The following is a 26,636-nucleotide window of genomic DNA, read 5'->3' as shown; positions in this document are numbered from 1 at the left end:
AGAAGGGAAGGGAGGGTATCCATTTGGGGAGGAAAGAAGATGACAGGGGACGGGGAGGTGTGCCCCTGCTGGCTCTGCTGACCGCCTCCTCCGCTCACCATGGCAGCCAGCAATGGGGCGACCCTGTAGAAGGGGCCAAGTGACCCCAAATGGGGTCGGAACCCCGAGGCTGAGAACCACTGATGTAGGAATTCTCCCCCCCCCTCCAAGTTTTATTATAGACATATAAACAAAACACACACCAGAAAGGTACTGGATACTTTGCCTGGATGCTTAGGGCTAATCCTGCGTTGAGCAGGAGGTTGGACTAGATGGGCTATATAGCACCTTCCAGCTCTGTGGTACTATGATTCAGAAAAAAACATCAGAACAGAACCATCTTTGTACACATATGGAAATAAACCATTATTGTTCTGACCAATAAAGACACAAATGGCATATAAGAATACATAAGGGAAAACCAGAAACTAAACCAAAAGCAAAAGGAAGTGGAGGTAGGGGGAGGAGCTTCCATCCAAATCGGCATTCTTTCGACATAAAATTATTTAACCCAGTTCAAAATATTATTATGTATCACCTTAATCCGGTGTAAAAAACAACAGCAAAAGGCCTCCTTCCCATTAAAGAACTTCCTTAAATGAGATATATTTAGGAAATTCCATCAGATGCATTATAAAACAATCTTTCTTTGTTCTCCCCTGAATTAATCTAATGTTGGAGGTGATGTGAAAGACCTCTGCCTGAGACCTGGGTGTAAACTGCATGGAGCTTTTATTCCAATCCCAAGTCGATTCAGTCCCTGCCGGTTTACACAGAATTATTTTGGGCGATTTAAATTTTCCTTCTGCAACAAGCAGGATTGATCCGGAGTCACCCTACCTTTATTGTGCAATATCTTAGAGTGCTTTTAACCCTCAATATTTTAAGATTCGGATTGAGAAAGCAGGCTGTTTTGAATCTGGCCTCTGCTCCGTGGTAGAGAACCCCTGATTGGCCAAAGCTGCTCATGTGACAAGCTTGCCTTAAAGGAGAAGCACCTAATTTCTCTCAACTTCTGTCGGTCTTGGATTTTTTTCTCCCTCCTCTGCCTTCTTCGATCCTCTCTCCCACCCTCCAACAATAGAAAGAGGCTCCTGCTCTCCCGCCCCTTCAAGAAAAGAAAGAAAGAGGCTGTGCTTCGCCCCCTCCCCTTCTGAACTACCCTAACCACGTGCAGAACACATTTCTGTTTCAATGGGGAGGGGAAGAGGAAGACCCAAGTGCAAGTCGATCTGAATTCAACAGGATTGACAATGTAAGTGCAGACTTTGTCCTGGAGGGTCTCGGCCAGCGTGAGTTGACCATACTGACCTTGATGGACCCACAATCTGATTCCGTATAACTCAGCTTCATGCACACACAAAAAATCGCCTTCCGTTGTCTCGGACCCTTGGTCCATCCATGCCAGTATTGTCTACACAAACCGGCAGCAGCTGTCCAGGGTCTCAGGCAGAGGTCTTTCCTGATCCTTTTAACTGGAAATGCTGGGGATTGATCCTGGGACCTTCTGTCCACAAGAAGAAGGGGGCTGCTGAGAAATCTTGGCCGAAAGCATCCCTACCAAAGACCAGTGAGATGTCTTTGGGCTCTCAGACCTATTTGACCCTGCAGGGCACCAGATGGGCCACTGCATGAATCAGGATGCTCAGCTAGATCGGGGTGGCTGAGGCTCATGGGAATTGTAGTCCACGGACATCTGGAGAGCCACAGAGATAAATGTGCCATTGGTCTGATCCATCAGAGCCCTTTCCTTCACACTCCCGCTTTCCAAATTCCTAAATAATTTCCATAGGATTGTTAGTTATGCTGTCTGGCTTTGCAGCAATAAAATACAGCAAACGTAACCAGTCCCCTACTCGTGAACGCCAACATGGCCCTTTAGGTGCACTTCAAGAAACATTTGGAAAATATGATCGGCAGTAACAGCTTGGAAAGGCCCTGCCACATTTGCTCCTGCTAACGAAACATCCGCGATGACACAAGGGGGAATTGCATGTGGAGCTGAGTGCCATTTTTTGTGGGGGAATGCCAGCAAATCCACCATGCGCCTAACCCACTTGGCTGGTATCGAGGGCGAGAGGGAGTGTATTTCCCCCCCTTCTTTCATAAACATTTTTTAAATTGTTCAGGAACAGCTCTGCCGTGTTACTAAACCAGTTAACAGATGCGGCTTCTACAAACTGAGTGCGCTCCAAGGACATGGTGAATAATTCATGGGGCCTGCCAAAAAACGCTCCTGTTGCTAGCGAGCCGTAGATTACTCTGTCACTGATCAGAGAGGGGAAGAAGGCTGGTGTGGTGGAGCCGGATCTCAGAAGCTAAGCAAGGTTGATAATTTGGAAGGGAGACCACCAAGGAAGGCTCTACAGAGGACGGCAATGGCAAACCACCTCTGCTCCTCACTTGCCCTGAAAACCCTTCTTTGGGGTCACCAGAAGTCTAAAATAAGCCAGGTTGATACTTGGGAGACCACCAAGGAAGGCTCTACAGAGGACGGCAATGGCAAACCAACTTTGCTCCTCACTTTTTGTGAAAACCCTTCTTTGGGGTCAACGTCAGTCAAGTAAGCCAGGTTGATACTTGGGAGACCACCAAGGAAGGCTCTACAGAGGACCACAATGGCCAATTGCTTCTGCTACTCACTTGCCCTGAAAATCCATTGCTGGGGTCACCATAAGTCTCAAGTAAGCCAGGCTGATACTTGGGAAGCCACCAAGAACGTCTCTACAAAAGACGGCAATGGCAAACCACCTCTGTTCCTCACTTGCCCTGAAAACCCTTCCCTGGGGTCACCATAAGTCTAAAGTAAGCCAGGCTGATACTTGGGAGACCACCAAGGAAGGCTCTACAGAGGACGGCAGTGGCCAATTGCCTCTGCTCCTCGCCCTGAAAACCCTTCGCTGGGGTCGCCATAAGCCAGGTTAGTACTTGGAAGGAGACCACCAAGGAAGACTCTACAGAGGTAGGCAATGGCCAACCACCTCTGCCCCTCACTTGCTCTGAATGCCTCTTGCTGGGGATACTTTAAGTCAGTTGAGACTTGGCAACACATACATATTTGGGGAACACAAAGGCAAGAGCACCGAAGACACCCTAGCCGTGACTTGAGGTTTATTTGCTGCCAGCGATGGTGAGATCTGTCTCCACCTTAGCCCGCTTTGCCTCAGGAGACCTGCTGGTCTCAGCCTCTTTTGTGGGCCTTGCAAGTAAGTCTGGGATGCTACGTTTGAGTCTCGATGCTGTGGTATCGATACCCCTGAAAATATTGCTGTGCATTCCTCCCCTCACGATAGCTCCGGGCCAGATTTCTCAACCAGGTTTTCACAACACCCCTGGGGTGTTTTGACGGGTTTTCCGAATGGGTGGGAATTAGTTCATTTTTAATATTTGTTAAACAGGGTGTCTGTTGTGGGGAGAGGAATGGGAAGGCGACTGTAAGCCGCTTTGAGCCTCCTTCGGGTAGGGAAAAGCGGCATATAAGAACCAACTCTTCTTCTTCTTCTTCTTCTTCTTCTTCTTCTTCTTCTTCTTCTTCTTCTTCTTCTTCTTCTTCTTCTTCTTCTTCTTCTTCTTCTTCTTCTTCTTCTTCATATATGGTTGTGTTGTCCCCCCTCTCCCCCCAAAAACCCTTCAGTGTTTATTTCCTTCAGCCGATCTATGTTTTAAGGGCTAAGTTGGAACACCACTTAGCTCAGACTGGACGTGGCTTGTGTGTGTGTGTTTAAGTCTATGGGATTTTATATAGGGGATTTTATTGTTGATTTTATGGGAAATGTTATTGGTGGTTTGTTTTTGATACCCACCATGAGCCATTCTGTAGGAATGGCAGGTTACAAGTGAAGTAATAGTAATAGTAATAGTAATAGTAATAGTAATAGTAATAGTAATAGTAATAGTAATAGTAATAGTAATAGTAATAGTAATAGTAATAGTAATAGTAATAGTAATAGTAATAGTGCAAACTTAAATGGACTCCAGGGAATGGTAGAGGACAGGAAGGCCTGGAGGATCACTGTCCATGGGGTTGCGATGGGTCGGACACGACTTCGCACCTAACAACAACAACAATAGTAATAGTAATAAATGGATTGTCCTCTTGAACACTGACAAAAGAATTGTGCAGCTGTGACAACATTTAGCGCAGCCATCTGGGTGGGAGTCAGCATTGTGATTCCTAGGCACAGAGTCAACACCATCACAGCCCTTACAGCTGGCAGGTCTTCCGACGGACATAGTAAATCCAAAATTACTCTTGCCCTCTGCGAAGAAAGCAGAGTTAATTGCGATTCCCAATCATGGATGAAACACCCGCTAGATTGGGCAGTGTGCAAGAGGGCAGGAACAGAACTACTCAGAATCACAAGCCCATAAATAGGGTAGATTCAAATGAGTAGCCGTGTTGGTCTGAAGTAGCACAATAAAATCAGAGTCCGGTAGCACTATATTCCCTGTCGTGTAAGAAGATCATAGTCTGAGGAAGAGTGCTTGCACTCGAAAGCTCACGCCTTGAATAAATCTTTGTTGGTCTTAAAGGTGTGACTGGACTCTGATTTCATCAATAGGGTGTTTGTGTGTGTGAATGTGAAACAAGCTGGGAGCTAGTGTGGTGTAGTGGTCAAGAGCAGCGGCTTCTAATCTGGCGAACCGGGTTAGGTTCCCATGCACAGGGCTTGTCACAGTCCTGATAGTGCTGTTCTCACAGAGCAGTCCTGTCAGAGCTCTCTCAGCCCCACCTAGCTCACAGGGTGTCTGTTTTGGGGAGAGGAAGGGAAGGCGATCGTAAGCTGTTTTGAGACTCCTTCTGGCAGAAAAAAGCAGGGTATAAAAACCAACTACTTCTTCTTAAAGGGGTGTGTAGCGGTATGGTGGTTAACAAGTGACAGACTCTAATCGGGAGAACTAGGTTTGATTTCCCCACTATTTTATATGCAGCCAGCAGGGTGACCTTGGGCCAGTCACAGTTCTCTTAGAACTGTTCTCACAGAGAAATTCTCTCAGAGCTCTCTCACCCCTGCCTACCTCATAGGGTGTCTGTTGTGGGGAGAGGAAGGGAAAGGGGTTTTGTAAGCGATTTTGGGACTCCTTTGGATAGTGAAAAGTGGGGTTTAAAAAGAAAAGCTCTCTTCTCTCTTTTTCATAAAGCGGCTGTAGAGAAAAAAAGAGCTGAACTGGACTTGGGAAACCCTGGTTTAAAACCCCAGTAAGAGTCACACCACATATTCAACAGTTTTAGAGGCTTTTGCCCCACCCCTCAGGAGAGCCACACTTTGGCTACCTCTGTGATCCATGGCTACGTTGGAAGGAGCTCATGGTAATTGTAGTCCATGGGCATTGGGAGAGCTACATTTTGGCCAACCCTACAATACATGGCCATGCCGGCAGGGGCTCATGGTAATTGTAGTCCATGTGCATGAAGAAAGCCACATTTTGGCCACCCATGCAATACACGGTGATGCTGGTAGGGGCTCGTGGTAATTGTAGTCCATGGGCATTGGGAGAGCCACAGCTTGGACTACAACTATACGTGGCCACGCAGGCAAGGGCTCATGGTAACTGTAGTCCATGGGCATCGAGAGAGTCACATTTTGGCCACCCCTGCAATACATCACCATGCCAGCAGGGGCTCATGGTAACTGTAGTCCATGGGCATTGGGAGAGCCACATTTTGGCCACCCCTACAATACATGGTCATGCTGGTAGGGGCTCATGGTAATTGTAGTCCATAAGCATCTGGTGAGCCACTGTTTGGCCACCATTGGTTTAGAGGTCAAAATATGGCAGCACTCTGTGAGCTGCCTGACTACTGCCTGCTTGTATTTTATCATTTAACTATCAAGTAGGTAAGAAGGAATTAATTGCATATTGGAGAGGCAAGTCCTTCCACTGTCGAAATTGTTTTTGCCCTGTTTCTTTATGGGCTCTCACATCACGTCCCCCCCCCCCCCGCCCAAGAACAGGGACGTCCTTTTAAAAAAACAGATTAACTGGGGGAATTTTATGAAGCAAACATTGTGGCATCCCCACCATATGGATGGGCATATGGTAAAGCTTTCATGGCTCCGTAGCAGCCGAGCTTCCAATTAAACCAGAGCAGCGTGATGTTTGCCCCTTTTATCTGTAAACACCTTTGTCACCTCCCCCCCCCCCCAGGGTGAGCTTCCGTGTTTTAAGGCTGCCCTGCCAGAGAGAGGGAGAGACAGCAAAGCAGCTTTGTGGAGTGTGAAGCAGGATCCTGCCAGGTTGCATTTGCTACCAGGTGGTGCTTGCAATTAATTTTGCATGTGGTGCCTTGATGCATTGGACAACCACGATTCTCTGGCTCAAACGATCACTTGGGCATGAAATTGGGGTCACTGTGGGTGGGCAGGTAGTTGTTAGTCCCTGCATTGTGCAGGGGGTTGGACTAGATGACCCTGGAGGTCCCTTCCAACTCTATGATTCTATGATTCTAGGGACAAGTAGAATTGGCTCACCCAATCAGGAGGAATGGGGAATTCCCTTGAACCAGCGTGGTGTAGTGGTTAGGAGCAAGGATTTCTAATTTGGTGAGCTGGGTTTGATTCCCCGTTTCTCCCTCCACATGCAGCCAGCTGGGGGACCATGGGCTAGTCACAGCACAGATAAAGCTGTCCTGACTGAGGGCTCTCTCAGCCTCACCCACCTCACAGGGTGTCTGTTATGGGGAGAGGAAAGGGAAGGCGATTGGAAGCCGCTTTGAGACTCCTTCAGGTAGAGAAAAGCAGCATATAACAACCAACTCTTCTTCAGTAATCTCAGGGCTCTCTCAGCCTCACCTCCCTCACAGGGTGTCTGTTGTGGGGAGAGGAAAGGGAAGGCGAATGTAAGCCGCTCTGAGACTCCTTCGGGCAGAGAAAAGTGGCATATAAAAACCAACTCACCATGGCTAATATCCATTGATTGATCGATCCTCCACGAATCTATCTAATCCTCCTTTAAGGCTGTGGATTCCTGTGGCCATCACTGCATCTGGCAGAGAATTCCGCATTTTGACCACTCTCTGTGTACACAGAGGAATCCCAAATCCAGCAGCTGCCTTCCTCGGAATATCTGATTTGAAACCCCAAAGGATATGGGTGGGATGCTGTGCATCTGCTCAGCCCCTGTTGACAACTGAAGGAACGGTACCCCTTGGTCTGATCCTGTTGGGCTCTTCATTTTCCAGCCCACTGGCATCAAATGTATTTCACCCAGTTTGTTTTTTGCTCTTGGTCAAAAGGATGTGAGTGGGTGGGACTGAGGAGCGTTCTAGGCAGGGGTAGTCAAACTGCGGCCCTCCAGATGTCCATGGACTACAATTCCCAGAAGCCCCTGCCAGCATTTGCTGGCAGGGGCTTCTGGGAATTGTAGTCCATGGACATCTGGAGGGCCGCAGTTTGACTACCCCTGGTTCTAGGGAAGGTGAAGGCAGAGGCCAGATCATGATAACAGAAGAATAGCGACCGCTGGAGCATACAGAGACCCACTGGCCCTGGAACTTGGTTTCCTGACAGGGCTGGGATGCTCGTCAATGGAGAATAGTTAGATTTGAATCCAGCGGCACCTTAGAGATGCCAAGATTTTGGGTGGGCGTAAGCTTTTGAAAACGCTGGAGGGCATCACCCCAAGGGTCAGACATGACCCGGTGCTTGCACAGGGGATACCTTTACCTTTTAAGCTTTTGAGAGCTGATAGCTTGCACCCCCAAAATGTTGTTGGCCTTTAGACCTGCTGCTCAAGATGCATGAGAATGTTCCATGGCAAACGGACAGGGTTTCCATCTGAAACAGTCTTTACAATTGGAGTTCTTTATGCCCTGCACAGGGAGTTCAGGGGTATACTGGCTCTCAACATGACTCTTCCATTTCGCAGTCCAACAGCCAGTAATAAGAACCCTCCTCCCTGCATTTCCTTATTTTTAAGAAGCCATTTAGGCTGTGTACACCGGCCCTCACTCCTGCAGGGCATCACTGAGGCTATGTACGCAAGTTAAGAGCATACCCCAAGGGAAAACGTACCTGCCTTTTCCTGGGAAACGCACTTCATTATAGTACTACATTTGGGAGCGTACCAAGAATGTTGGCAGCTGCCGTCTGGATATCTGCCAGGTAGATACTTGGGCAGCGTTACCGTAAAACTTTTTTTTCCGTAGGCAGTTTCTTCCAATGCCTTTGTTTGTACTGCACTGATTTGGCCCGGAAGTTTCTCCTGATGTGGTATAGCTACTTCATGCCTAGCAAGAGAGCTTCATGATTAAGATTTGGTGAGAGCCAGCTTGGTGTGGTGGTTAAGAGCGGGGGTCTCTTATCTGGAGAACCGGATTTGATTTCCCACTCCTCTTTCACATGCAGCCAAGGTGGGTCATCTTGGGACAGTCCCAGCTCTCTCAGAGCTCTCCCAGCCTTCCCCGCCTCCCAGGGTGCCTGTTGTGGGGAGAGAAAGGAAAGATTGGAAGTCGCTTTGAGACACATGAGGCCTGCTAGGTGCCAGTTCTCTCTGCGCTCTCTCAGCCTTACCTACCTCACAGGATAAGGGGGGATTTAATTGCAAATCGGGAGACTTCTTTGAGTAGTAAAGAGCAGGGTACAAAAAAGCAGCTCTTCTTCATTTCGGAATGAATAGCTTTATTAAATAACCTGCTGGTGGTAATTCATCTTCTCTCTATGCCAATGTGCAGCTGTTGTTATTTTCATGAGAATCCTGCTTGTTCAATGAGTCCAAACCACCCCACCCCATTACCCTTGCCGTTTTGTGTCCTGAAAGCAAGAATTTAATTGAGTTCTAGAAAAAGGGAAGAACTCTCTCTCTCTCTCTTTCTCTGAGAGCCAGTTTGGTGTAGTAGTTAGGAGTGCGGACTTCTAATCTGGCACTCCCCCACATGCATCCAGCTGGGTGACCTTGGGCTCGCCACAGCACTGATAAAACTGTTCTGACTGAGCAATGATATCAGGGCTCTCTCAGCCTCACCCACCCCACAGGGTGTCTGTTGAGGGGAGAGGAAAGGGAAGGCAATTGTAAGGCGCTTTAAGACTCTTTTGGGTAGAGAAACGCGGCATATAAGAACCAACTCTTCTTCTTCTTCAGTAATCTCAGGGCTCTCTCAGCCTCACCCACCCCACAGGGTGTCCATTGTGGGGAGAGGAATGGGAAGGCGACTGTAAGCCGCTTTGAGCCTCCTTCGGGTAGGGAAAAGCGGCATATAAGAACCAACTCTTCTTCTTCTTCCTCTGTCTCTGTCTCTGTCTCTGTCTCTGTCTCTGTCTCTGTCTCTGTCTCTGTCTCTGTCTCTGTCTCTGTCTCTGTCTCTGTCTCTGTCTCTGTCTCTGTCTCTGTCTTCCCTATAACCTGCACATTTCCTTCTGTATCATTTCAGGTCCTGGAATATCCTATTAACCCCGAAGCTAACGAGCTGCCCTTTTTGCGAAATCCAGACATCTTGGTCGGGGAGAACGACCTGACGGCACTAAGCTATCTCCACGAACCTGCCGTCTTGCACAACCTGAAAGTCCGATTTTTGGAATCGAACCATATCTACACCTACTGTGGTGAGTGCTGCGTCATGTCCTTTCCAGGGGCATGCCTCTCTTAGGGTGGGGGTGAAAGGCGAGAAAGACGCCTGGATTGTAAATTGTAGAAGCTGAGTTGCGTGAACAGGAAGGCACTTTTTGGCTTCCTCTCCACCTCTGCTGTTTGTCTTCATCCACATACTTCTGCTCCTGAGGATAGGTGGAATCCGGGAAGCAGCATAGGGGTGAAGGGAGAATACGTACCAAAACAGGGAAAGCACTGGGAAAAAAATTCACTCTCTGAATAGAAGAGCCTTCCAAAATAATAAAAAAGAGAGGCTAACATCTCGGTGTATTTCAGGGGTCTCCAACATGGTATCTTTGGGCACCATAGGTCCCCCTGACACCTTTATGGTGCCTGTTAGATGATTTGAGAAAGTTTATGTGTGTGTGTGTGTGGGAGGGTGTCACACAATTTTTGCCCAGCGGGGATTCCGATTGTCTATTGAGCTGGCAGAGGCATGGCAGAATAAAATAAATAAATTAATAATAATTTAAAAACTGATTAGCTGTGCAGATTTTTTTTTTAAAAGACCGAAACATTGTATCTGAGGAATTTGGATGTGTGACACAGTTTACTAATGTAACAGAATTAATTTTTGCTGTATATTCCCACTGTCATGTAGGGCAGGGGTAGTCAACCTGTGGTCCTCCAGATGTCCATGGACTACAATTCCCATGAGCCCCTGCCAGCAAACGCTGGCAGGGGCTCATGGGAATTGTAGTCCATGGACATCTGGAGGACCACAGGTTGACTACTCCTGAAGTTGGGAGTTCATAGTCTGAGGAAGAGTGCTTGCACTTGAAGGCTCACACCTTGAATAAATGTTTGTTGGTCTTAAAGGTGCCCCTGGACTCTGATTTTATCTGAGGAAGTGAGCGTGCACACGGAAACTCTTACCTTGAATAAAACTTTGTTCGGCTTAAAGGTGCCACTGGACTCAAAATTTGTTCTGCTGCTTCAGACCAACACAGAGACACAGTTGAAAATTTCTCATAGCGAAAGGACTTCTGGTTCCTTTACAGGTTACATGAGAACATGTAAAATGCACGTGGTGTGCTTTTAAGCAAAAGGGGCTTACCTATAGGGTTTCCATTGCCCATAAATATGTCCAAATGCTTTAGAAGCGTGAACATAACTAAGGAAGGTGAACCTACACCGAAACGTTTTCTGTTTACTTCAAGCAAAATAAACACTACAATAACAACAAAATACTACATGCAAGAAGTTTTGTTTCTTTATCGATAAATCCAGCCAGGGACAGCTTTCTGTGTACGTTATTGTTTATTTCCACCATGATAGCCACACTCTCATTATGCAAGACCTGAGTGAGGCTGTCAGCAATGGGATATTTTGGAAGACATTAATTCATAGCATCGCCGTAAGTCAGAAGTGACTTGACATCACTTAACACGCTCAAGGGTCAGGCTATCTCTGAGTTGCTACAAAACCACACTGTTGCACAAGGCCAATGGTATTGTAATACTTAAGACCGTTCCAGGCAAGACCACTAAAAGCATTTAAATCCTGCATTTTTCTTAATCCAGAAGCCAAAAAACACAGGGGAAATAGAAAAAAATGCAAGTAAACTAAGCCACAGCTTGTTTTAGCATCTCTTTCAGGTGTTAAAGCATGCACAGGTTGGTTTCGAATCCTGCATGCTCTCCCCAGTAATAACTTTTATTTTTACTACTTTTTTTTGAAAGGTATTGTGCTTGTTGCCATTAATCCCTACGAACAATTGCCAATCTATGGACAAGATGTCATTTACGCATACAGCGGCCAAAACATGGGCGACATGGACCCTCACATCTTTGCTGTGGCCGAAGAAGCCTATAAGCAGATGGCCAGGTAAGCAGAAGACCCACCTCTGTTTGAATCCTATAGGACAGGGGTAGTCAACCTGTGGTCCTCCAGATGTCCATGGACTACAATTCCCATGAGCCCCTGCCAGCATTTGCTGGCAGGGGCTCATGGGAATTGTAGTCCATGGACATCTGGAGGACCACAGGTTGACTACTCCTGTTATAGGAATTAACCCAGAGCTTTATTCGGAGGGAAGAATTCCTCGTGGGAAGAATTAACTGCCTGTGGTGTTTAGGTCTGTTGGTTTAAGAGAATTTGTTGCTAGAGAAAGAGGTATATGTCAGTGGAAATAGCGTGCAAGGGTAGGGAGGTGTTATTTTAAGCAGTTTTACTTTGGCGGAGTTCATAAGTCTGGAACGGAGGCTTTACTGAGCGAAACATAACATTGCCTATTATGGAATCTGGAAGCAAGACCTTGTCAATATTGGTTTGATTTTTTTTTGTTTCCTTCTGAGCAAGTTTCTAGTCCGCATGATGGGATCACACTGAAATCCCAAGATGTCAAGGAGGTGGTGAGCTCCCCCTCACCGGCGGTCTTAAAGCAGTGGTTGGACAGATAATGAACCTGGATACTTCCGGATGATCTTGTACTGAGCAGGGGGTTGGACTAGATGGCCTGTATGGCCCCTTCCAACTCTACGGCTCTTTGATTCTAAGTGGGAAGGGGGGAGCTCCCAGAAAGTGGGGGGGGGGAGCTCCCTTCCATCTCTATGATTTTATGTTTCTAAGGGGGGAGCTCCAGGAGAATGTCCCCCTCCGCTGCTGACAGTACAGTGGTACCTGGCAATCCTAGTCAGGATACAAAAGTGGGTTGCAATGATAATGGATATGGGTCATGGGCCAGCCCTCTCTCCTGATAGGCTGCTCCTGTTCTTTCCTTTGCTCTCGTTTGTATCTTGGAAGCCAAGACCTGACCTTAGAAACAGTATCTTCCGTGTCCTGCTTCAGTTGGTGTTTCTTTTCTTCACCATACATGTGTGTTGATCTAATGGTCATTAGCGTGAGTGAAATTCTTTGGGGTGAGAGGCTTTAATGGAGAAGGAGAGGGTCGTCTGAAGCTTGTACATATCCTCCATACGCAAAGGCTGCACATGTTGGAAAATCACTTGCTCAGGGTTCATGGTGGGTGCTTCTGCGCCCTTTTTGTGACGGTTGTTGATTTCTCCAAAACATCTGGCTAGCCACTGCAGAAAGTGGAATGCTGTCCTAGATGGATGCTGAGGCCGTAGTTTGCCTAGGGCCCCCCAAAAAACCTGGACAAGGATTGGGTCAGCATAGCAAGGAAATTGTGGGACCCCATCCCACCGCTCTTGGGCTCAGGCTCCACCTCACGGCCTCCCCCCCCCCATGTCAGTGGAGTGAATTGCAGTGATTTAGATCACTGGTTTTTAAATCCGCATTTTCCACGAGCAATTTAGATCGGCCGCAACATCCATTAAAAACATACTAATGGAAACGGGATAAAGTCTTTCAGCAGCCTCCTAGCACCCACTGTAATTTTCTTAAATATTTAATGTTTGTACTTTTTAAAGAAAACGGCATATGATACACTGTGTATTTTTGGATAACCCAGTGCTCACAAGCCCAAACAGGACCAGTTAGGGAGGGGCTGTAGCTCAGGGTCAAAGCATCTGCTCAGTATGTGGAAGGACCCAAATTTAATTTGAGGTGTCTCCAATTAAAAGGATCAGGTAGCAGTTGATGTGGAACTGCTGCCCATCTCAGAAGTCAATGCTGACTTTATCGGGTGATATAACCGATAGAGAGCCAGTTTGGTGTAGTGGTTAGGAGTGCGGACTTCTAATCTGGCATGCCTGATTCGAATCTGCGCTCCCCCACATGCAGCCAGCTGGGTGACCTTGGGCTCGCCACGGCACTGATAAAACTGTTCTGACCAAGCAGTGATATCAGGGCTCTCTCAGCCTCACCCACCCCACAGTGTGTCTGTTGTGGGGAGAGGAAAGGGAAGGCGACTTTGAGCCGCTTTGAGCTTCCTTCGGGTAGGGAAAAGTGGCATATAAGAACCAACTCTTCTTCTTCTTCTTCTTCTTCTTCTTCTTCTTCTTCTTCTTCTTCTTCTTCTCCTTCTTCTTCTTCTTCTCCTCCTCCTCCTCTTCCTCCTCCTCCTCCTCTTCTAACCATATATGGTCATGTCAGCTGTGCCCTCCTCTCCCAAAATGGCCAATGATGGGCCTGGAGGGAGAGGGAAGGGGAGGAGCCCGGGTAGGCATGTCCACAGCTCTGCTTCCCAAGCCATATTCTGCACAATTGTGCCAATGTTGGGGGTTGTCAATGCCTGAACAATGCTTCAGGGGTTTCTCAATGGTGAAAAAGCTGAGGAAGGCTGCTATACTGTATCTCAGCCAGCCTTATCTCGTCGAATCTCAGAAGCTAAGCAGGGTCAGTCCTGGTTAGTATTTGGATGGGAGAATCCTCAAGGAAGTCAAAAGTTGCTGCATAGAGGCAGGGAATGGCAAACCATCTCCAAATGTTCCTTGTCTTGAAAACCCCAGGGGAGTCACTGTAAATTGGCTGTGAATTCATGGCAGTTTGCGCAAACACACACACACACACAGATACATTTGAAATTTTCACGTGTCTATTCTTGTTGGAGAACTTATATTGCGGCACTGCGCAGTCTGGAATCTTTTGGCGTAGAATTGTAGAATCTCCCTTCTGTCTGTAAAGAGGTTAGACTGTCTTTTTACTCAGAGATTTATTTCTTTTTTTGTCCTTTAAAAAATGTCCTTGTTTTGTGGCCGGGGATGCTGGTGCATCAGCAGATTCCAGGAACTTGCTCCGGACTTTTAAAATGGGAACGTTCATTTAATTCCCACGCCCATTTCATATGAAAGCAAAAGCTTTTTCGGTCCCTCCTTATTGATCCCTTTCTCACTTTTGCACCACCGTTAAGTCCTGTTGCAACTTTATCATTTTGACAACCTGCCGACGCCGATTTCTGCCCAGGTACCTCTCACGGGTCTTAATTGGGGGCTTGAATCCACCCACACCTGCACCCAAATTGGCCCTGGCTGCTGTTGGGAGATGCTGATGTCAGGGTCGGCAGAGACCTCTAAGCGATGGGAGGTCTCTGCAGCCGTTTTATCTTCTCAGCAAGGTGAGGGAAGCTGAGCCAGCAGAGTTGGCACCTTTGGTTCCTGGCGGGATCCATTAATGCAGAAATAAGCACTGTACCTGTATGAAGTCAATCCCCAGAAAAGCGGGAGGGGAGGGGTCAGGAAGAGCGGGCCTCATTTTGCAAGACACTGAATTGCTTTTGTGTTCTGCTAATACTGTGGCACATTGGTTACGAGAGAACACCAGAAGAAAATCAGCTTGCATTTCATGGATTTGCCTACTCACTGGGAGTCTTCAAGCAGCGGCTGGACAGATCTTTATCCTGATGCTGATCCTGCACTAAGCAGGGGGTGGGACTTCATGGCCTGTGTGGTCCCTTCCCACTCTAGGATTCTATGAGTTTAGTTCAGCAGGGGGATGGGCTGTCTAAGGAGGTGGTAAGTTTCCCCTCATTGGCGGTCTTCAAGCAGCGGCTGGACAGATCCTTTTCCTGGATGCTTGAGGCTGATCCTGCATTGAGCAGGGGGTGGGACTAGATGGCTTGGATGGCCCCTTCCCACTCTAGGATTCTAGGAGTCTAGTTCAGCAGTGGAATGGGCTGCCTAAGGAGGTGGGGAGCTCCCCCTCACTGGCAGTCTTCAAGCAGCGGCTGGACAGATCCTTTTCCTGGATGCTTGAGGCTGATCCTGCATTGAGCAGGGGGTGGGACTAGATGGCTTGGATGGCCCCTTCCCACTCTAGGATTCTAGGAGTCTAGTTCAGCAGTGGAATGGGCTGCCTAAGGAGGTGGGGAGCTCCCCCTCACTGGCGGTCTTCAAGCAGTGGCTGGGCAGATCCTTATCCTGGATGCTTGAGGCTGATCCTGCACTGAGCAGCGGGTGGGACCAGATGGCCTGTATGGTCAGTTGCAACTCTAGGATTCTAGAATTACATCAAAACTTTCAGTTTTGTGTACCATGAAAATCTATGGGTGGTTTTTAAAAATGGGGGTTCTGCAGCATCTGGTTGTTTTGATTGCAACCTGAACTTCAGACAGGAGCCTACAGTTAGGATAGAATATGGAGAAACAGATCAGGTTCCCATTGGCAAACGCGTCAGACAAGGATATTTTTTATTTCCCTGCCTCTTTGCTCTGTGTCCAGAGCATATCCCAAAGAAAACTGGATTAGATTGGGCACAGTGGTTACTACTCATGACAGAAAAGGGAAGTGGATGAATTCATGGAGGAATGGGCTATCCATGGCTACTAGTCGTTAGGAGGGATGGCCAAACTGTGGCTCTCCAGATATCCATGGAGTACAATTCCCATGAGCCCCTGCCAGAATCCTCCTCCTCCTCCTCCTCCTCCTCCTCCTCCTCCTCCTCCTCCTCCTCCTCTTCTTCTTCTTCTTCTTCTTCTTCTTCTTCTTCTTCTTCTTCTTCTTCTCCTTCTTCTTCTTCTTTCTCCTCCTCCTCCTCTTTCTCCTCCTCCTCCTCTTCTTCTTCCTCTTCTTCTTCTTCTTCCTCTTCTTCCTCCTCTTCTTCTTCCTCCTCTTTCTCCTCCTCCTCATCTTCTTCTTCTTCCTCTTCCTCTTCCTCTTCTTCTTCCTCCTCTTTCTCTTCTTCTTGCTCTTCTTCTTCTTCTTCTTCTTCTTTCTCCTCTTCCTCTTCCTCTTCCTCTTCCTCTTCCTCTTCCTCTTCCTCTTCCTCTTCCTCTTCCTCTTCCCGTTCTTCTTCTTCTTCTTCTTCTTCTTCTTCTTCTTCTTCTTCTTCTTCTTCCCCTTCTTCTTCTTCCTCTTCTTCTTCCACCACTGCCGTCGCCGCCATCGGTATCTATTGGAAATATGATAGATCAAACCAATCCACATTTGGCAATCAGTAATTATGTCCTTGTTTTTTTTAATGTTTGCACAAAGGAGCTTTCTTTATTTCTCTGTGTAACATTTAAGGAAAATTGCATTTTCCCCTGTGCACAATTGCCTTCCGGAGAATTTAAGAAGATGAGCTCTGCTAGATCAGACTAGTGGTCCCAGTAGCCCAGCGCGATGTCTCACAAATTTCTTTCTTTTTTTGGAACATCCCACTCCTGAATGGTGGGCAATGATCCGGTAGCCAGGATGTATGGTCGAGTGGCAGAAAAGTAGACCCTTATGGGGCTTTATTGTTCCTGTGTATTTAAACATGTTGTAGATAGACCCAAGCCAGCTTGCAGAGAGGGTGGTCTATAAGTCTAATAAATAAATAAATAAATAAATAAATAAATAAATAAATAAATAAATAAATAAATAAATAAATAAATGGCCAACCAGTTAGGGTTCCCAGGTCGGCCACCAGTGGGGGATGGGGGAGGGGGTTAGGGTTGCCAGATCCAGGTTGAGAAACTCCTGGAGATTTGGGGATGGATCCTGGGGAGTTCAGGGGCCTCAATGGGGCATAGTGCCATAAAATCCACCCTTTAAAGCAGGGGTAGTCAAACTGCGGCCCTCCAGATGTCCATGGACTACAATTCCCATGAGCCCCTGCCAGCATTTGTAGTCCATGGACATCTGGAGGACCACAGGTTGACTACCCCTGTCCTAGGGAACTGATCTATGTTGTCTGCAGATGAGCTGTCATTCCGGGGGATCTCCAGGCCCCTCCTGGAGCCTGGCATCTGTATGACCACTTCCTCTGGGGGGGCAGCCTCCGGGAATAGAGGCCTTCCCCTGATGTTTCCTCCTGGCACTGCGATTCGGAGGCTGAGTGCCTCTGATCATGGAGGTTTCCCATCGTCTCCATGATAGACCTATCCCTTTGGTAGCCATGACAGACCTATCCCTACAGACAAGTCCAGCAGAAAATACATGTTTTCTGCAGTGGGCTTGAGAGGGAAATTGTGACTGACATTCTTTCAGGGATGCTGGGAGCTGTTTCCGTAAGTGTGGCAGCGATGGAACATAAGTGGTTCTGAGCTCCCGGTGGCCCTGTCCGCAAGGGAATTTGCTGTTGCTTGCTAGATGATAATGGCTGTCCTGAATTTTGTGTAGTGCTCTGATTTGTGTAGAGCTCTGATCTCTAGACAGGGAGTCTCTCACTGCAGGAGCAAGAAGATACAGGCGGTATTTTTCCGACTTAAATTTAACTGACAAATGAAATGGCATGTAGAGCCCGGTACTGTAATGGTTAAGACTGGCAGACTCTGATCCAGAGAACCAGATTTTCGTGATGGTTTATTATGGGATTTGTCTGTATTCTTACCTGTCTTCAAAAACTCAGGGCGGATTACACGTTTTACATAATAACAAATCCCTTTGAAATTCACACCCTTAATAACGGTTAAAAAAACGATTCTGCAATCCATTAAGATTAAAAATATCAAAACAATAAATATAGTATTAAATATCTGAAGTTTACCACCGTGCTTTCTTCATTGCGGGCGGGTGGGTGGGGGAATATTTAGAGCTACGGCACAGAAAACCTGTGCCGTAGCTCTGAATATCGGTGTTGCTAGGGGTCTCAACCATAGGCCTGGTGGAACAGCCTTGCAAGCCCTGCGGAACTGGCGAATGTTCCGCAGGGCTCTGATCTCTGCAGGCAGAACGTTCCACCAGGCCAGAGCTAGAGCCGAGAAGACCCTGGACTAAATGACCCATTGGACTTGACCCAGCAAGGCTCCTCTTACGTCCTTAAGAAGGCTTTGGCTTCCAGCAGAACTGGTTGGCCACTGGGGGGGAGGGGCAGGATGCTAAACTAGTTGGACCTCTGGTCTGACCCAGCAGGGCTCTTCTTATGTTCTTATGTTCTTATGAAGACCTCAGCCTCTATGCTCTGTTGTTTGCCTTCCAGGAGAACTGGTTGGCCATTGTGGGAGACAGGATGCTGGACTAGAGGAAGCACTGGTCTGATCCAGCAGAGCTCTTCTGATGTTCTTATGGAGGCCTCAGCCTCTATGCTCTGTTGTTTGCCTTCCAGGAGAACTGGTTGGCCACTGTGTGAGACAGGATGCTGGACTAGAGGAACCATTGGTCTGATCCAGCACCTGTTTTCTTGTATTGTTATGGAACCCTCAGCCTCTCTGCCCTGTTGCTGGCCCTCCAGAGGAACTGGTTGGCCCCTGATTCAAGGAATGATTTTAAACGTTTTGTGTTATAATGGGATCTCCCCCAATCTGCAACATGCATAGCGTTCCTTGTTTAAATAAAGCATTGGGGGCTATGTGTGTTGTTTTTTATTTAGCCCATCAGTTTTAGCCCTGAGCTCCCCCTCCCATTGGAAAGGAGGCTGAGACGGACTCGTCGTCTAATCCGGTGTGACACGTCCTTTGTGCCGAGGCACCCGGCTGACCCAAATTGCTCCGTTCAGACTGCCGGCCCACAGGAGACTTGGTCGTGCCGCGCCTCGCGTGACACAGCTTGGAGCGGAGAAAAGGGAACAATTGTGGAGAATCCCCTCAATTGCTTGTGATGCCGGTTGTTGTTCTTTTTTGTTCTGGCTCAGGAGAGGGGGATGGAAGCGTTTGGGCAGGCAGCCTAAATGCAATATATAGGAGGGGGGGGGACTGGCAGTGGGGGAGGATCGGGGGGAGGGGGGCACTGATGCAAGAGAGCCAGTTTGGTGTAGTGGTTAGGAGCGCGGACTTCTAATCTTGCGAGCCGGGTTCGATTCTGCACTCCCCCACAGGCAGCCAGCTGGGTGACCTTGGGCTCGCCATGGCACTGATAAAACTGTTCTGACCGAGCAGGAATATCAGGGCTCTCTCAGCCTCACCCACCCCACAGGGTGTCTGTTGTGGGGAGAGGAAAGGGAAGGCGACTGTAAGCTGCTTTGAGCCTCCTTCAGGTAGGGAAAAGCGTCATATAAGAACCAACTCTTCTTCTTCTTCTTCTTCTTCTTCTTCTTCTTCTTCTTCTTCTTCTTCTTCTTCTAACAGAACAAGATCTCTGGCAGGAAGTCAGAATGACATGAGGTCATAATTGAAGGCATTTCCGAGGGGAGCGGGGTTGGTCTGCAAATATTGCAGTCAGGTTGGAATCTGGTCACACCTTAAGAGACCAACAAGAGTTTCAGAGACTGAAGCTCACTTCCTCAAAAAGGAAAAGCTGAAGGGTCTGGGACTTTTAAGTTTCTGTGACTGCGGGGAGGGGGGAAAGTTTATAAAAACATGCCTGGGGTAGGTAGAGAGAGGTGACAAAGGGAACTTTTACTCCCTCTCCCCAAATACTAGAACCCGAGAGCATCCAATGAAACTGATGGGCACTAGATAAAGGATGGACAAAAGGGAACAATACTATGCACAGAGAGTGTATAGATGCCCTGGCCACCTAGGGCAGGGCATCTAGGTTCAGTAAACCCACTAAAATGCCAGTGACCACCACAGCAAGAACCTTGTTCCTCAGTCAGCAAAACTAGAGGTAGTCAAGACAGGGGCTCATGGGAATTGTAGTTCACAGACATCTGGAGGGCCGCAGTTTGACTACCCCTGAGTAAAACACTGGTTGAGTGTCATAGGAAGGCTTCCAGAGCTGGTCTCCCACCGTGGAAAAGGTGCAACCCTTTAAACTTTCTGGCTAGCAGAGGAGGGCCTTCCGTTTATCCCTTAGTTGATTGGGTGAGAACCTGAATCGTGTTTGCATCTTCCTGTAGGCCAGGGGTAGTCAAACTGCGGCCCTCCAGATGTCCATGGACTACAATTCCCAGGAGCCCCCTGCCAGCAAATGCTGGCAGGGGGCTCCTGGGAATTGTAGTCCATGGACATCTGGAGGGCCGCAGTTTGACTACCCCTGCTGTAGGCAAAGAGCAAAAACTATACCGGAGACGAAATGTAAATATAATTGCCATCTGTAATAGGATACGGGGCCTGGCTCCCCGTTGAATGAGGGATTATCAAAATGACAATGGGAGAGAGGATCTTATGCCGACTGCCCTGCAGGCTTCCTTATTTCCCACAAAGGAGCTGATGAGCCTTTGGATTTGAAATAAACGAATTAACATCTAATATGCACATGGGAAGCATCAGCTTTCTGAGCAACCTGAGATGTAGGCAAAGAGCCCTTTTTATAGAGGGAAGGAGACAGAAGGACCAGGATCTCCGCTGAATGGTGCATCACCTCTTCAGTTGGAAAGCACTAGAAGACAGGGTGTGTGTGTGTGTGTTTGTGTGTGTGTAGCTGGCCCCTGTAACAAGGAAATTGGGGCAGAGGGGTAATTCCTTCAAACTGAATTTAACAGGAACGCTAGATGGGACGTGGAGAATCCACTAACATAAGCTGAACGCTGAAGCCTGTTGGAATCCAGAGGTTTACGCCTGCCTAACTACGCTGGACCCCGGCCAGAGAGTTCTAGGAACGACTCCAGTGCCAGCAATTGATTATAGGTTCTTTGTGTGCTGAGTGGATCAGGCAGCATTACGCTAATCACCCGGGGTGGGATGCGGTTAAAATTAAGCACTTTTAACTTGCCCTGATTTCGGTGGGAAAGGAAGTGAGGAACGTGTAATTGAAAGCAGTGGAGCTTGAAAGCACTCCTTTCTTTAAAAATGGCCACCGTCACGCATGTCTTCACGCAATGCCCTGATATTAAAACTATTGCATTGCAAGCATGTGAAGGGGGCGTGGCTAGGATTTGGTAGGTCCACAGGGGATGGTTGCGAGATCCAGATTGGGAAACTCCTGAAGATTTGGTGATGGAGCTTGGGGGAAGACAGGAGCCTTGGGAAGGTACAGCGCCATGCAGTACCCCCTCCAAAGCATCCCTGTCTTCCAGGGGAACTGATCTCTGTAGTCTGGAGATGATCTGTAACTCCAGGGGTTGTCCACTTGGAGGCAGGCATCCCTAGGCACGGCTTAGTGGGGAAAGGAGTTGTTTGGCATGCGGAAGGTCCCAGGTTCAGTTCCTGACGGCTCCCATTAGGACCTCTGCTTGAGACTCTGGAAACCTGCTGGCAGTCGGAGTAGACTGCCGGCTTTCCCTCCCCACCGTCCTCCCTCTCTTTCCACAGCACGGCTATTTCAGAATGTAAACCCATCCCACGTGCTGTAACGTGGCATGGGATTCAGGAGATATTTGTGTTTTCCTCGAGGATGTACTTATCGACGAGACATTTTTAAATCCCTTTTCTCGGGTTGCGTAACGGTCTGTGTGTGGTTTCTTCCAAAGAGAAGTTCCCGCAACTTCCCTTTTCCAGGCTGATCGCTGTGTTAATCTCGAGGAAGAGGCGTCCAGAAAAGGAACCCACGGTGCAACGTTACTGCAGAGAAGAAGAGCGTGAGTAACGGAGATGAGGCCGGTCTGGCATTTCACCAAATCCCTTTGTGCTTTTGGATGCCCAAGTGCTCTCGGTTGAGAGCTGCTGACAAGCAGCAAGATGGAAACGCATTTGCACATTTTCGGTTTCTGAAAGAGGAATGCGTCCGGCAAGCTATCCGTCTCGTGACCCGACTGGGGCACTGGAGGCTTCTTTCCAGAAGCAGTGTTAACAACATAAAGCAAGTACGGATATGCTGGCACAGCCTTAGAAGCCCATCTTGAGCTGGAACGATCTCTGAACATCAGAAGAGAACCAGTCCCGATTTACAGGAAGAAGAAAAAGAAGAGTTGGTTGTTATATGCTGCTTTTCTCTACCCGAAGGAGTCTCAAAGCGGCTTCCAATCGCCTTCCCTTCCTCTCCCCACAACAGACACCCTGTGAGGTGGGTGAGGCTGAGAGAGTCCTGATATTACTGAAAAAGAAGTGTTGGTTCTTATATGCCACTTTTTTCCACCCGAAGGAGTCTCCAAGCAGCTTACAATCGCCTTCCCTTCCCCTCCTCACAACAGACACCCTGTGAGGGAGATGGGGCTGAAAGAGCCCTGCTCGGTCAGAACAGCTTTATCAGGACTGTGACTGGCAGGAAGCGGATGGATGATCAGCAGGCTACTGGCACGGAGAGAGAACCTGGTGACTTCCCTTCATTGCGCAAGTAGAGGCATCTTATCTGGAATTTTTGTATTGGTAACTAAGGCACTGAACACTAAGGCAAATAATGCCTGCCTCCCAAACCATGCAGTTTAGGGAAATAGTACAGACAGGATGGCGAAAGCCCCTCCTCCCCCTGTGGTGTGGTCCCGTTAGGGCCCCAATGGCACTGCAGAAGAGAGCTCCCACGGGGAACTCACAGGTGTCATCTGACTGCAAGACCCCCTGGTGGTCATGAGTTAAATTGTAATTCGGAACACCTAGTTTGGCCCTCGGCCTTTGGCATATGAGACTGAAGTTACAGGTTGAACATTGACCAGCAGGAGAATGGCACGGTGTGAGCAGCTGGGAAGTGGAACCAGGAACTTGGAAGCGATTGGGCTCCTCCTTGCTTGAGATAGATTCAAGAGTGCATGCTCACGCCTTGCATAAATCTTTGTCGGTCTTAAAGTTGCTACTGGGCTCTGATTTTCTTGTCCTTGCTTGAGAGTTTATCTCTGGGGCTGGACTTGAATAAAGCTGCACTGCAGTGTAGGTGGGAGGACGGCAAATCTTGTTTCAGATCTTCAAGCTCCCTTTTATGCCGGAGTGCACTTACACCCATGCAAGGTTGTCACCATTGCAGGCAAAGGAAATCTGCCAAGCGGAGTCTCGTAATTCGGGGATATACTGAGCCTGATTAGGGATTTTGATCGGAGGGGATTTCTTCGTCCTCTGACTCAGCTGGTGGGCAGAGAAGAGTTAACCATGATTGCCATTTGTTTGGTATCTGAAAGACCGGTGTAGTGGAATCTGCTGATTGGGTTTTTATTACAGCCAGTGATCTGTGTCCTACGTCTCAGTAATAACACACAGAACGGCATAAATCCAGAGAGAGGAAGGTCACGGTGCCTTTTTGGTATCCGGAGGGATTCTGACAACCAACGGCTCTGGGTGGTGGTTTGTGGAACTCTGCCTCATTGGGATAATAAACATTTAGGGGTTTCTCGTTGCTGAAGGTGAAAGCCTGTGTAACCGGTGCACAAAGGAATTTAGAATGAAGAAAGTGCTTTGAATTTCACAGACTTATCTTGTGCTCCGTGGGCCCAGGACCTTGAAAATGCTCAACGTTCTCAAAAAGCCCTTTGCTTGTCTGTCAAAGAACCTCCACAAATCTATTATGGAGGGATGCAGGAGATCCTGGCCATGTTTTGAGGTGTAGACAGCAAGCATGTGTCATGGGGAAGACTTGTTGGTTCTCATTGTTTTTCCAGGTGAACCAAGAATGTGCCTTAGAGGGGGAGGGGCCATCTGCTCGGCATGCAGAAGGTCCCAGGTTCAATCCCTGGCTTCTCCAGTTAAAAGGACCAGGTAGTAGGTGATGTGAAAGACCTTGGCCTGAGAGCCACAGCCAGCCTGAGCAGACAAGACTGAGTGACTTTGATGGACCAAAGGCCTGATTCAGAACAAGGCAGCCAATAAACATTGTAGCAAGTAAACAAATGAATGTGTGCAGGAGCAATAAACAGTTTAATGAGGAAACCTCCTAACGGGAAAGTGCCAATTTCCAGCACAATTTTCAACAAACAAGCCCTGGTCAATTACCCTTGTTTCAGTAAACTTCATCAGTGTATAATATAACAATCAATGGATGAAACGAGAATACAATGGCAAATGCTGTGTGTGTTTTCTCTGTCTTATGGAAATGGTTGGTTGGGAATTGTGTTGAAAATTGGCACTCTCCTGTTAGGAGGTTTCCTCATTAAACTGTTTATTGAGCCTGCACGGATTCATTTGTCCACCTTATTCAGTATAAGGCAGTGTATGTTCATGTGAGTACGCCCAATGCCCTCGATGCAGGCGTTTTGGAAAACGGTCCATCTTTCAGGGATTTTCCACCATTGCTGGCCTTCACATTGACAAACTCGTGATAAATCTCCCTGGAACTCCTAAGCCCCCCCTGACGATCCAGTCTGAAAATGGTGATGCAGCCAGCGTAGTGTTGTAGTTGAGAGCAGCAGACTCTAATCTGGAAAACCTGGGTTTGATTCCCCACTGGGTGACCTTGGTGGTCTTCAAGCAGCAGCTGGGCAGATCCTTATCCTGGATGCTTGAGGCTGATCCTGCATTGAGCAGGGGGTGGGACTAGATGGCCTCTATAGATACAATCAACTCTTTGATTCTGTTCTATGATTCCATCCTGTTTCCTTTGTAAAAATTCCCTCCAGAATAATGCTGTTTTATGCAGGTTGTGGAAAGCCAAGATTGTGGGAGCCCCGTGGGCAGGGCATGCTATGCAGTGGGGGTCAGAACAGAGGAGGCAACTTTCAGATTTTAGAAGTGCCTCCTATCAAACCTGTTCATGCCTCCAGTTGTCATAGGTCTGTGACACCACAGATCCTTTCCATGTGCAAAGTCCCAGGTTACTGCTATGTACAGAGAGGGATTAAGAAGAAGAAGAAGAGTTGGTTCTTATATGCCACTTTTCTCTACCTGAAGGAGTCTCAAAGTGGCTTACAGTCGCCTTCCCTTTCCTCTCCCCACAACAGACACCCTGTGAGGTGGGTGAGGCTGAGAGAGCCCTGATATTACTGAAGAAGAAGAAGAGTTGGTTCTTATATGCTGCTTTTCCCTACCTGAAGGAGGCTCAAAGCAGCTTACAGTCGCCTTCCCATCCCTCTCCCCACAACAGACACCTTGTGAGAGAAGCTGAGAGAGCCCTGATATTCCTGCTCGGTCAGAACAGTTTTATCAGTGCCGTGGCGAGCCCAAGGTCACCCAGCTGGCTGCATGTGGGGGAGCGCAGGCTCTCCACCTTTAAAATGGATGAGTTTGACTTGCCCTCTATGAGTCTATCAATGGCTATTAGACATGGTAGCTGAGGCACTAATCCTCTGAATCACAGAGCCAGGAGACAACATCAGGCTTCTGTGCCCTATTGTTGGCTCTCCAGGGAACTGCTTGTCCACTGTGAGAGACAGGATGCTGGACCAGATGGACAATTTTTCTGATCCAGCAGGGCTCTTCTGATGCTCTTATGGAGTCCGTGGCTGTGTACCCTGTTGTTGGCCCTCCAGAAGAATGGATTTGCCACTGTGTGAGACAGGATACTGAATTAGACTGACCTCTGGTCTGATCCAGCAGGGCTGGACTCTCCAGTTAAAATATCTCTAGTCCCAAGTGTTAGCATGGCTGCTCCTTCTAGAAGGTGTCACAAGATTTAAACCCCTCAAGGTAGAACCGCTGTCTGTGGCTAAAATAGCAAACAGAAAGAAAGGCTCTTCCGGGTTTCCGGGATGCTGTGCCCCAAACCTCTAACTTTCTGGACTGTTTTACAATCTCTGCGTTTTAAAACCCCCCAGCCGTGGCGCTGAAGAAAAACCCGCCCTCTTAACGTTTACGAGGCAAAAGATTTCGCGGAATCAATTTTCTCCTCTTTTGTCGTTCTAGGAACAAACACCCATAAAATTGCCTTTCACGGAATTTATTTTTTTTAAGTCGATGTTTACTAGAACGCGAGAGATACCTTTGCTGTCCCCAAGTGGCTTTTCTGAAGACATTTCTTAAAGCACTGTGGGGGACTCTAAGCTGTGGGCCCTCCCAAAATATGTTGAGGAGGTGCAGCAGGAAAACCCATTTCAGATCACCTATGCTGTGCTGTGTTCTGAAAGTTGCCACTTCTGCAGGTGGTTTAAAGAGCGCCTGAGGACAAAACAGCAGGCATGACATGTCCTGCAGTAACTTTTTGGTCGTGGCGGAGGCTGTACTTAGCCAGACTTGAATGTGGTAGGCTCAGAGCATCCCAGGGAGCTGTCAGGTTGCATTAATGCGCAGGTGCCCAATGCCGTGTCAATAAAACCTTCCAGGGACTCTTGCTTCACAAAGATGTTCCCGTGGCCAGAGTGAACACTCTGGTAGGAAGCGTGGATGAAATTCCCAAATTCAGGTCCCCAGGTTCTTTTTCTCAGTAACATTTAGCCCAAAATGGCTTTTGTCCTCGAGGCATATCCATGTATAACCGGAGCCGACAGATTTATTAAGGCACTCTTAGCCCTGTGTCCTCACTTGTGCTGTGTGGTATCTGCAAGCATCCCAGTCCTTTGGCTTGTGCCGCTTACGGAGAGTTTACAAAAATATTGCTGCCCTATCTTTTTGTCCTAGTTAGGAGCAGCTCGGGACAAATTTAAACAATCTGAAA

The 26,636-nt window shown here is 48.0% G+C and overlaps 1 protein-coding gene across 7 annotated transcripts in view; it reads left to right on the top strand.

Moving 5' to 3' along the window:
- The window catches only part of MYO5B (myosin VB), a 296,164-nt gene that overhangs the window by 98,424 nt on the left and 171,104 nt on the right, over positions 1 to 26,636 (top strand). For all 7 annotated transcript variants that reach the window (XM_077346770.1, XM_077346774.1, XM_077346771.1 and 4 more), the window contains exons 3-4: positions 9,410 to 9,581; positions 11,310 to 11,454. In XM_077346770.1, coding sequence (XP_077202885.1) covers positions 9,410 to 9,581; positions 11,310 to 11,454 — 317 coding nt within the window. The remainder of the gene's footprint in view (positions 1 to 9,409; positions 9,582 to 11,309; positions 11,455 to 26,636) is intronic.

Source organism: Paroedura picta, chromosome 7 (assembly GCF_049243985.1).
Source record: "Paroedura picta isolate Pp20150507F chromosome 7, Ppicta_v3.0, whole genome shotgun sequence".
NCBI classification, from domain to species: Eukaryota; Metazoa; Chordata; class Lepidosauria; order Squamata; family Gekkonidae; genus Paroedura; species Paroedura picta.
Note: the sequence above shows the minus strand (reverse complement) of the source record. Positions and strands in the feature narration are given on the sequence as shown.